The sequence below is a fragment of the Chelonia mydas genome, chromosome 1 (assembly GCF_015237465.2).
Source record: "Chelonia mydas isolate rCheMyd1 chromosome 1, rCheMyd1.pri.v2, whole genome shotgun sequence".
NCBI classification, from domain to species: domain Eukaryota; kingdom Metazoa; phylum Chordata; order Testudines; family Cheloniidae; genus Chelonia; species Chelonia mydas.
Window position 1 is genome coordinate 136,744,590 of NC_057849.1, and position 12,652 is coordinate 136,757,241.

General features: G+C 41.2%; 1 protein-coding gene across 3 annotated transcripts in view; it reads left to right on the forward strand.

The window, feature by feature from the left end:
• Positions 1-12,652, forward strand: part of CDKL5 (cyclin dependent kinase like 5) — a 214,056-nt gene that overhangs the window by 161,032 nt on the left and 40,372 nt on the right. For all 3 annotated transcript variants that reach the window (XM_037901155.2, XM_037901170.2, XM_043537928.1), the window contains one exon: positions 5,739-5,928. In XM_037901155.2, the coding sequence (XP_037757083.1) occupies positions 5,739-5,928 (190 nt within the window). The remainder of the gene's footprint in view (positions 1-5,738; positions 5,929-12,652) is intronic.

Here is a 12,652-nt window from a genome sequence, read left to right on the forward strand (position 1 = left end):
CTCCTCTTTGTTTCTTATACCAGTAGAATGAAAGGCCAGGCAGTTTCAGCACAAACTAGGTGAACTACAACATGTTAGGTTTCAGAGTAACAGCCGTGTTAGTCTGTATTCGTAAAAAGAAAAGGAGTACTTGTGGCACCTTAGAGACTCAAATAAACTGGTTAGTCTCTAAGGTGCCACAAGTACTCCTTTTCTTTTTACAACATGTTACACCATCCTAAGAGGTAGCGGACATAAGAGTGGCCATACTTGGTCAAACTAATGGTCCATCTAGCCCAGTATCCTGTCTTCTGACAGCGGTCAGTGCCAGATGCCTCAGAGTGAATGAACAGAACAGGGCAATGTATAGAGTGACCTTCCCTTGCTGGAAAAACTGCTAGCTTGTTCCACAAGAGTGCGAGCTACTTCTGTAGCCTTCTTACAAGACACGTCTGTTTTGGACATCTGTGGGGCTCCATACATACCTTTATTCAACATTATACCATCACAGCTGCTTCCAGATCTGATGCAAGCTTTGGGAAAAATTGTTTTGCAGTTGCTATTCAGGTAGGCTCTGAACTTCTTGGTAGTCACTGAATCATGGGCGATGGGGTGACGCACCCTTAGATGCTCAAATACAGTAGTGACGCATTCTCTAGAAAAGCCCATATTTAAAAAGAAAAGAAATCCCTGAGGTTATCTATTGTAGTCTTTCCTTTACCATCAGTTTCTGCTGAAAGTTTCCCATATTGAAGGTGAATAAAGCACTTCAGGATGATCAAATTATGCTATTATCTGTATGTGCTGTATATTCTACAGATACAGAGATTTGGTCACTATAGGGTCTGAGTACACACAACTCCCAATAAGCTAAATGAGAGCTGCAAGTATTCAGCACCACCAAAAAACAGATCTTCTTGGAACCATTTGTTGAAATTTTATAAATAGATAGTAGAAATTTCTTGTATATGTCAAAATTGAAACAAAGTCATTACCCTTTTAATAAATTCATCCCACTATTTCCAGAGCTCTGCTGACATTACTGTAGGACTTTTGTTACTGGTGCACAATGACAGTGGCATAATAAATCATTATATGCACAATGGTTGTCATTAAACAAAACGAGGGAAATATCAGTTTGTCAGCTTGTAGAGATGTATTATCAAGATTCTATGAAAGTGCTGCATGTAATAAGTTACAAAAGAGAATAAAAAGTGGCTTTTTAGTTATATAACACGACGGGTTGTTTTTTTAATAAGTCTTTGTATATTAGTAAGTAGGCTTATAAAGGAAGAAAGTGATGAAGTGTAACTTTTGACAGTAATATACTGTGCATTCTTAATGTAAATTGACCCTTAATTTTTAAATGTTCTGCTATCACAGGAAAATACAGCATAAAGTCTTGGTGCACAATATAGACATAAACTTTGAATTAGCTTGTATAGAAGAGAGTATCTATTACAAATGTGTTTGACACTGTGATCTTTAGCTATTGCTGATACTTTGTTTTAAAGCTATGTTTTCTTTGGTGCAATGTAACGCGTGTTCCTTTGCAGCCATATTCTGTGCAGAAATATTAAATATCTGTACTCTTTAAAACTGGAGAATATTATAATTTTAAAGAGGTTTGTGTGTTCATTTAATCTGTGTGCATAAAAATGGAAAATACTTAACTTTTTCATAAGGGGAAGGAAACATTATTGTACAGTATCCAATTATGAATACATTATCCAAAATCTACTTACTTTAAAGAGCTTCAGGTAACTTTTAGTGAAATACATTGTATCTTTTGGGGGCTATAAATTATTGACAAATAGTAGCATGTTTAAAGACATACTGTCCTGAGAGACCAACTGAATTAGTGTCTGGAAGCACAATCTGCATTCTGTGCAGTGAGGGACTGTTATACTTCCTTTTTATTCACTGTGGGTAGGCCTGTTGGTCTGTGTAATGTGTAGGAGTTCTTTCTCTAATCCAGGCTTACCGTGCCTATATAGTTTCCTCTGTTCTGCAGTTTGAGGAGGCAGGATCTCACCTGTCAGTCAGCAGGTGGAGGCTTGACTTTTGCTTTTGGAAAATGTCCCCATTTAATCTGCTGCTTTACTGCAGATGGGCAATTTTTCAGTCCTCTTGACGTACAGCACACGATGAAAAATCTATTAAACTGCCAGTCTGGGTCCAGAATTTTTCTTCCCATTGCTCCTGTTTGCAAGGAAGATAAACTGTTACGGACTTACAGGGGGTTTTAGCTCATTTTCCAGCTGTAGAGCAATCTTGCTCCATAGCATGAAGCAGCCTTCCCTACTCCTTGCCTAGCCTGAGGCTTCACATGGGGGACCAGCCTGCCGAGGAAAAGCCCAGGGAGAAAAGGTGCTCTTTGTGCTCATTTACCCTACAGCATTGCCAAACGGGAGTTGTACAGCTTTTGCTCTCAGAAGCTGCTCTGCTCCGGGAACGCCACAGCTGCCCTATACCCCCTACGGCAGTGGGTCTCAAACTTTTGTACTGATGACCCCTTTCACAGAGCAAGCCTCTGAGTGCAACCCTACCTTATAAATTAAAAACACTTTTTTTATCTATTTAACACCATTATAAATGCTGGAGGAGAAGTGGGGTTTGGGGTGGAGATTGACCCCCGGTATGAGAACCTCTGCCCTACGGGCACCAACAGGAGAAGCGTCTTATCTTTTGGAAGTTGTGCCTAGCAATCTGATGCAGATTACAGTGGGGACAAGAGCACTAGCCCTCCTTTGGCTCCCACCCTTCTCCCAGTCTGAATGTACTAGCAGCATCACAAAAACAAATGGCATTAAGAAATTCCAGCATCAGGTCTGGGGAGCGGGGATGCATGGGAAGTGTCTCTGCTAGATCAGCAAGAGGAATCAGTGACCCAGGCAGCTCCAGTAGCTCCATGTATTACATTTTCAGTAGCACCAAGCCCCGCCAGCACCAGAGGCAAGACACCAGCAGGGCCATCCCTCATGGGCCTTTAAGGAGCTTCATCATGCTCTGACTTGCCATCCTTGGGCTGCTGTCAACGCTATTCTCCAGCTGGGATAAGTAATTTTTCTTAGTGGTGCTCCCCTCTCCCGCTAAGTGAAAGCATCACACTGTCTCATGGCAACTTCTGGAACACAACCTGTCCATGCACCTTTGCTTCCTCCTTCATTTTTTCTAGCTCCCCACCTTTGGAGTAGGCTGAGCTCAGTGGGCCTGTTCTCAAGCAAGGCTTCCCCATGGGACCTGCCCAGGTGGAATCAGGCGCTATCAGTCCAGCATCACAGGGCCCAAGCTGTCTCTGCAAGTAACCCTCTTTAGCCCTCCCCTCACAAAGGGCACCAGAATGAAGTAACTGACTCTCAGCAACCCACAATGTAAGATTCAATCATCAAAGTAAGGAAGAACATAACAGCCATGCTGGGTCAGACCAGTGGTCTAGCTAGCCCAGTATCCTGTCAGTGGACAGCACCAGATGTGTCAGAGGAAGGAACAGAACAGGACAATTTTGAGTGAGCCACACTCAGTCATCTAGTCCCAAATGCTGGAAGTTGGAGGTTTAGTGACACCTGCAGCATAGGTTTGGATCCCTGACCATCTTAGGTCCATCAATGGTTATTTGCTATCTTCCAGGAGCTTCTCATTCTTTTTTGAACCCAGTTATACTTTTGGCCTTCACAACATCCCCTAGCAATGAGTTCCACTGGTTGACTGTGTTTTATGTGAAGAAGCACTTTCTTTTGTTTGTTTTAAATCTGCTGCCTATTAATTTTATTCAGTGACTTCTTGTTCTTGTGTTGTGAGAGAGTAAATAACACTTTTTCTCCACATCATTCATGATTTTATAGATTTCTCTCATATCACCCCTTAGTCATCTCTTCTAAGATGGTCAGTCTCAGTCTTTTTAATGTCTCCTCATATGGAAACAGTTCCATGCCCCTAATATTTTTTGTTGCCCTTCTCTGTGTCTTTTCCAATTCTAATATATCTTGTTTGAGATGGGGTGACCAAAACTGCAGGCAGTATTCAAGTTGTGGGCGTACCATGGATTTATATAGTTGCATTAGTATATTTTCTGTTTCCTAATTTATTGCTTTACTAATGGTTCCTAACATTGTTAGCTTTTTTCACTGCTGCTGCATGTTGAGCAGATGTTTTAAGAGAGCTTATCCACAATGATTCCAAGATCTCAATCTTGAGTGATAAGAGCTAATTTAAACCCCATCGTTTTGTATGTATAATTGGGATTATTTTTTCCACTGTGCAATTACTTCGTACTTAACAACATTGACATTCATGTGCCATTTTGTCACCCAGTCACCCAGCTTAGTGAAATCCCTTTGTAACTCTTCACAGTCAGATTTGGATTTAACTATCTTGAGTAATTTTGTATTATCTGCAGATGTTGTTACCTCACTGTTCACCCTCTTTTCCACATCATTTAGCACTGGTCCCAGTGCAGGTCCTTGGGAACCACTGCTATTTACTTCTCTATGTTGTGAAAACTGACCATTTAATTCTATCCTTTGGTTCCTGTCTTTTAACCAGTTACTGATCCATGAGAAAAGGGAATAGATTTAGAACAGAATCTGTTAGGACTCCCAATTCTTAATGACTTCTCAACCTTGAGACAGTCAAGCTAGTCAAGTATAAGATACCCTTTAAAACAGAATGTGAGCGCTCAGATTCCAGTGCTGAAAAGGAAGAGAGATGACAAAGTAGTCTTTCTCAGTTCTGCCTTTATACCAAAAGTTTGTTGTTTCAGATCTCAGGAGAGTTCTCCATACAATCTGCTCAAAACATTAATATCCAAAAGAGAGTGTCATATGCTGCATATCCACAAAAATCTACCTTGCATGAATTCAAGTACACAGAAAATGAGCTGCTTTGTTTGTTTTTGTATCACCAGCACTAAGAGGCCAAAAAACATCTAAAGGGGTTGCTAGATTTCGGAAGTATTGAATTGAAGTAGTATGTGATACAAAGGAGCAACATCTTAGAGGGAAGATCAAAGACTATCAAATAAGGGATTAGCTACATCCAGGGCTGAAAAGTCTTGTCCTCTGAAGAGATCTGCCAGGCATCAACTTGGTCATCTGCTTGTATGTTTACCAGACACGTGTATGAGACTAATGTGCCTTTCTGGACTTTGCCTCTAGTGGGAGAGTCCTGTATGCTATGATACCTGAAATGTTTTCTTAACCATTTTTTTTCAACTTTGAAATAGCTATTGGAGGATTCCCTTTGGGATTCATTGATATTAAAATTCTTTCTTAGGAGTCCTGAGCCTGGATAAGAAAGAAATTTGATACTTGATAATTTCTGTTCTCTTAATAGCCAGTTTCACCATTCTCACTCACCTTTTTCCACAGAATAAGAAAAGAATTGATTCAATTATATTATATTCAGCTATGCTCTGTAGACAGGAAAGATCAAGAGACGTTTGTGTTAGCTTAACTTTGAACATTAGAGTAATGTCCATTTTTCTGCTTTGAAAATGTTCTTTATTGGTGAGTTTTCCAGAAAAGAGAGGAAAGTCCTCAAGGGTAATTGCTAAGTCTGGTCTTGCCTTCTCAGGCTGCAGTGCAGTTAGAGAACCCACTTTGTAAATGGAGAGCCTAGAGAAGCAAGTATCAAATTTATTTTTCCTGCTACAAGTAAGCTGAATGTAGACTAAAAGTTAGTTAATAAATGCAGATAGTTAGATTGTCAAGAAGATATTTTTGTTGATTAGTGTGAACATTATTGTACTTGCTTTTCAGAGCCCCCTATGGGAAGTCTGTGGATATGTGGTCTGTAGGCTGCATTCTTGGGGAACTTAGTGATGGGCAACCACTGTTTCCTGGAGAAAGTGAAATTGACCAGCTTTTTACAATTCAGAAGGTGCTGGGACCACTTCCATCAGAGCAGATGAAGCTGTTCTACAGCAATCCTCGTTTCCATGGGCTGCGGGTAAGGGAGACTGACCAAAAACCTTTTCTTTCAATCTTCTGTTGATGTGGTATTTAAACCATTGTTCAGTAGAAAATAAATGTTTTAGACCTTTTTCCCTCAGGTTTTATATATTCTCTTATTTATTCTGAGCACTTCCACCTAAAAAGGTAAGGGATGGATTTAGATTGTGAGGAAGTCATAGATTCATAAATAAAATTGCATTATGGTTACACTGTCGCATGTGTAGATGTGTACATTATCACTTAAAATTTTTTACATCATTGCTATGACATTTTTGGCAGGTTAGAGTGTACACTCCAGTTAAGCGATTGTTTAGACTAGGAGACTGAATTTATCTCTAGCTCAGACAGTCGGTTCTCTACATGGCAAGATCCCAAAAGAGTTTTATACTTGCATTTACTGTGTTATCTCCCACAGCTCGTGTCTAGAGGTCTTGTTTGTGGTTTATTACAATTTAGTTTTGGTTGTCTTGACAACTGCTGCCATTTTGTCAATTTAATATTATTCAGAATGATGAATTTCTGCTCTAATCTGAAGTATTACACGTGAGTACAAAGATAATACGTTAAAAGTTTTCCACAGTGTAAAGTACTATCCTGCTTCACCTCAGTTCCAGACATCCAACATAAACTTTATTGGATTAATGCATTGTAAAATGTTACACTGAGGAATGGAATAAAGTATATTTATTTTGTAGATTTAAAAACTCAAAATTCAGAAAGACGGTGTGATGTTAATGCGATTAGCCTAGGGCTGGGTTTAATGAGGACCTATGTCCTAATCTGGGCCAGTGATTTACTGGTTGTCCTTGGGCAAGTAACTGCCTCTTTTTATCCCCATTTGTTAAATTGGAAGAATAATACTTACTCACATACCAAACGGGTCATGTGAGAATTAATGAGGTAAGATCTGTACAGTGCTTTGAACATGCAAAGTGCTGTAAAAATGTTAATTATTATGATATTTAGTAATTCACAGATGGGAAGCTTAGATAGGCAAGAGAGCTGGAGTAGCTCTTTCCTGAGTGGGATGTTGACATCTTTTCCAACTGCATATACACTGTATGCTTATTCAATAGTTTCATAGCGGTGGTACAGCTTCCCTTTTGAACAGCATGAAACACTTAAATATAGAATTAATTTTGTCCCATGCTACCAAAGTGCTTTTAAGAAACTGAAGTCCTCGTAAAGATGCTCTTTAGAGGTTAATAATTATACGATGCATATAATGGGAATATGTAGATCTTGTACACAAGCCAGGCCAGCATGATCCATTCACAAGAGTAGGCGCCAGACTAGCCTGTGAAATTCTCAGAAGAAATTCATCCATCCATCTCTAGGTTTCAGGAAACCCCACATTACCTTAATGTACTTACCACCATCATGCACCATCTTCCTGTCTAGGATGGGCACTTACAGCAGTATTTTAGACATTCCGATAATATGCTCCTCCCCCTCCACATAACTTTTTCCCTTCAGTGCTGCCACAGACTGATCCCCTGAACATCCTTTCAGCCTCAGTCACTCACCACAACAATTCCAGGTCTCCTTCACTGTCTCCATGTTTTATTGTATTCCTCCAGCAGGCCACAGCCTGTAGTGTTGTTTATATCTATATTTACAATCAATAGCAGCTTCCCCACTTGCTTCTAAGGAACAGTACTAGCAGCATCGAGTCCTGTGTATGTCAGCCATCCTTCAGGCTCCCTGCGCCTTATCCACACTCCTTCCTGCCTGTTTTATATAATCCTAGCTGCTGGGGTTGCATCCCCATCAATTACCCCTCAGCTCTAGCTCGGCTGGTGGATGTTAGAGTGACAGGGTGCTGAGTTAGTTCCTGGCTCCGGATACCCTGTTACATCTGGGTCTTGAGGAGCAATGGGTGGCCTCTCTACCACCCTGCCTGAGGAAGAAGACATGTCGCATCTTAAAGACCCCAGGAAAGCAGCATGGGAGCAGAAACAAGCCAGTGGCCACCCTAAAGATGTTAACGAAGGTCCCAAGATCTAAACAGAGGTGATTATTCCTCGCAGAAAACAGGGCTGGCACTGTAGGGCTCTGTAAACATCATCCCATAAGTAAGTTGAGGTACATGAAGGTGACAGCATTGGAAAAATCCCTAATGGGAAATAGTTTCTAGATTCTGTGTCACCTTCTCTCACAGATCTGACAACATACATCTCTCTAGTGGCTCCTTGTTCAAGAGGCTACTAGATGTCAGTTATTCCATTTGAAGATAGGAGTACTCTCCACCTGGACTCTCATCTTAAACAAGTTCTTGGAGAGTAGAATCTGAATGAGGTTCAGTTTGTTCTAAAAATGCTCCTTTTTGGCAAAATGGTGGCCCCTTCTGGAGATCCTCTTGCATCTTGTTGAACTATAGCCTTGGCTACAATGGATTAATCCATCTAAGGTGTGCTCTGAGATCACATAGCAGACTTTCTATAAAAAATGTAACCCTGTCACTGATAGTAGGCAACCACCAGTCTCCAAAGACAATGGTGTAAGCGCCAAAGCAGTTCAGTTACTGTGGGTCATGCTACAGTATCACAGTGCCTGACTAGCGTATGAGATCTGCTGTGTTTTCCTATTTGTTCTCTTCACTTTCCTGCCCTCTCTTCAACCCCTTTGACTCCCTAGTTTAGTGCAACCCTTCAGTGTGGCCTGTTACTAGCTGCATCTGCCCAGCTTGTGGTATCAATGCTGAAAAGTTTAAGTCCCTTTTCAACCAGAGTCTCAATTGTCCCAGTGGCCTTTGAGAATCTGCAAGTTCTCCATACAGGAGATCCTTTGGAACGCATCCATTGTTCATCCAGTACAGATGACCAAGCCATGCAGATGGCCAAACCTATCACTGGTAAACCACTGTAAAATGAAAAAATAAAAATAACTTAAAGATTAATAGTGTTGAGACTGTGAAGATAGTGAACATGTTCTTTTTAATCTTCCCTCAAAGTTCACATAATAATGCAATTTGTGAACAATAATGCTAGTAAAACCAAAGAAGAAACAAGGTAGTTTCTCTCCTGTATGCTCAGAATTGCTGATCTCAAATGGAAAAATATTTATAAATTGTCTTTGGATAGAATTGAATTATTTTTAAAAAATCTGATATTTACAGTGAAGAAGCTTTACTAGAGCTCTGGACGTGAGTGAAGGTTGAAGAGTGCATATGAGAAGGTAGTACTTAAAAGTAGCTTTACAAGACTTCCTGCTCCGAGCCTGTTCATGCCAGGCACCCAGGGTTAGATTCACAAAAAGGACATAGGCACCTAAAGTGGCAGTTAGGAGCCTAAGTCCCATAATCAGGCCCCACTGGGATTCACAAAACCCCTGCTCAGTAGCCTCTGAGCCCCGGAGGCACCTAACATCGCTCGGTGCTTAAATTTTTGCAGTAACAGTTCTCTAGAATCTATATTTTTGCCTATGAGAATGCATGCTGCATCCCCCTGCCAGGCATCCAGATGATTAAGTCCCAAGGCTTGCACAACGCGATACACAAACTGGGAGCAGATAAGTATTTCTCCACCTAACTTGTCTGTTAGGTGTGGTGAAGCTTACGAGATCGGACCCAAGTTTCTTTGTGAATCTAGCCCATGGTTCTCTAGGTCTTTCACTTTTTTTCCAGTGACAACTGTGCTGTATTCTAAAATGTTCATACATTTTTGTATTTTGCCTTTACTTTTTTGTTGTTGTTGTTTCTTAAGAGATGCATCTTAATCTGTTAACTTAATTTTGTTTCTTTCTGGTATTAAGTTATTTCAGCTCTTTAAAATATAGTTCAGCATTTTATATGAGCATACATTAATCATTGCTGATGTTCTTTGGGTGGGTACAGAATAAGTGTGAGTGCCAGTGAACGCCAAGTATTCCATATTCACAGGATTTTTACTTTAATGCAGTTGCTCAAGCACTGGAAGAAAACAGAGTTTAGTTTACATTATTGAAGTAGTTTATGGCAGGTTAATCTCACAATTACTGCTCATGTTAATGGAGACTTAATGCAAAACTTCCTGCACGCTACTTTGGAAATTGTTCAGCTGTATTCAACTGTTAACAGAATGTCTGTGTTTACTTCTACCAAATCCACATAGCTTTGAAAACTTACCCTGAGATGTGTAAACAGTACTTACTGAACCATCACACTGTTCATAGGTTCATTATGTAATTTTGGCTATTATCGATATGCATAAAATACAACTAACACCATTATTGGTGTGTGACAGTAGAGTATTAAAAAATACCTTTAATCTTAATTGTATAGTTCAGATGAGATATGATTAGTGGTGCTAGACTGAATTTACATAAAGGCCTCTGGCAGTTAAGTGCTCAATTCCTATTAGAAATCAACAGAAGTTGGTCACCTAAGTACCTTAAGCCCACTTTAAGATCCCAACCTTAGATTCTGATCCTGAAAATACTTACATTTTTAAACTTAGGCACGTTTAAGTTCTCCTTCAAGTGATTATGCACATATACGTTCCACTGCAGGTGTATGTGCACTTCAAGGCACTTGGAGTCAGAGATATTTGCCAGCAATACCACTAGGAGTCACACATGCTCCATATCTCCAAATGCTCTCAGATGAAGGCATAAAATGGGTGTGTCTGCTACTTCCCTTTCAGTTCCTTCTCACCGCCCATGGGGAGAGTTGGAGTTCCCCATGGTATTCGCATTAGTTAGCCAGTGTTTTAAAATTCCTATAATGTACATAGTAGTAACCACTTGATTTGCCTTGGTGAGGGCCAGGTGAGGGGGGAAATGCCCTATTTGTACCTCCTTCACCACCAAGACACAAAAAAGAGGGATTTCTGCCTCAAAGTTCACCTTATGAAAGACCATGTGTCCCATGTCGGAACCGAGCCCTGACCCCGAGGTAGCAGATTCAGAGTCCACGAGGAGCACCCCTCCCACTGCCATGATTCAAAGTGTAAGTCTGATGAGAAAGGTCACCCTTTGCCCTCACCACTAGCCTCCTTGAAGTGCTCCAAGCATTCAGTTGCTGACAAGTGCTCTAAGTCTTGGTCTTCTCCTAAAAAATTTTTCAGGAAGTCTGGTACCAGTTCAGGACACGACAAATCTAGGTACTCACCAGCTCTTGTATGAGGCAGCATAGTTGATTCCACCTGTTGAGACCGGTGTCTTCACCCTTACCGGCTCCCTCTTCATCATTCCAGCCGATCAAGTCTATCTCAGTACCAATGTTTACCCTTTTAGTACTCTCTATCTGCAGCCCTTCTTGTTGGTGAAGGATCTTCTATGTCTCCCCCGCAGCTGGTTCTGCTTAAAGCAACTTTGGTGTCTTTGAAATCACTAACGCACACAGCACCTGTTATGCCAATATCGGTCACTTTGTCTGAATTCCAACCACCTTGACCCTCAGTTTTGTTGGCTCTCCGGGTGTCTCCATTACACAGACCACCTCAAATCCCAGTGGGGACCACTCCTCTCTATTCTGTAGAAATCTGTTTCTTCGTTCTTTGAAAGGGAGGAATCTGAATCACCTTCAAGGTCTTTTAGATCATCTTATAGATCTCCTACCAGGGTCAAGGGAACTGAGGGACCAAGACTGGTTTCTTTATGCTGGCTGGCTCCAGCATGTTGTCCCCCACTGTGCATGACTTGGATAATGCAGTATCCTCCATGGCCTTATTGGTCTTGGGCTATCCCACATGACTTTTTGGGTGGTTACAGATGAAGCAAGATCAGAGAGCAATATTAACAATAATAAATAATAAAGTGGCCAGTCTTAATGATCTAGAAAAGCCTATATTACATATCACACTGATAGGTAGAGGTTCTGAATATGTTGGGTGGACTATGCTATCTGAGATGCTATCTACTCATTATGACCGAGAAAGCCTTTCTTGACAACTTTTCTAGGTCATTGTGTTGTACATAAACCAATTTATCTTTGCCATCTTCTCTGTGTAAAAAGTTCAGGGATGTAACTTTTTCTTTCTATGATGGGCTGGACTAGGTCCAAAGGCCCTCTGGTGGAGGCCTCAGGGTTCTGCCATACCCCAGGAAAGGAGCAGTGGAGAGGTCCTCCAAGTGTCCTACAGTGGTTGTAAAGAAGCAACCAGTCAAAGGGGCTGCTGGAACGGCCAATCAGGGGCCAGGAGGGCCCTGTAAAAAGGAGATGCAGAACAGAACAGTAGTTAGTTGCTGTTTGGAGCTGGAGAATAAAGGATTGCATGCCTGGGTGGAAGAGCAGCAGGACTATGGCCAGCTAAGTCTGTTTGCAGGGACTGGGGGAGCAAGAGGTGTTCCTGGCTGGCAGTTAGGACTAAGCCAAAGACAGTTTGCTGGAAAGGACTGGAGGAGTAATGAAAGAAGTCCTGGCTGGCTTCGGGGACTGAGTAGGGACTGAGCCTGGGGAGGGACACAGGAAGATAGTGTCTCCAGGGAGGAAGTCCTATGGATACAGCCTTATACCATGACTGGACTGGTTTAAAGACTGTGGACACACCTAACCAGGGGGGCGCTTGCAAGAAGTAGGTGCTGACCCTGTTACACTTGTCTATAAATATCCCATTATATACATTTCTGATTGTGCCGCTACTGATATTGAAGGATTGCTTTACTCAATCAAGATTAGAGGTTATCAGTCATGGCTTTTTGAGTTCCCCTTCAGAAATTTAAGAGTACCTTCAAAAAAGGGGTGGGTGGGTGTGTGGAAATTTTTTTAATCCTTTTTACTGTTTCTCTGCTCATTTTCG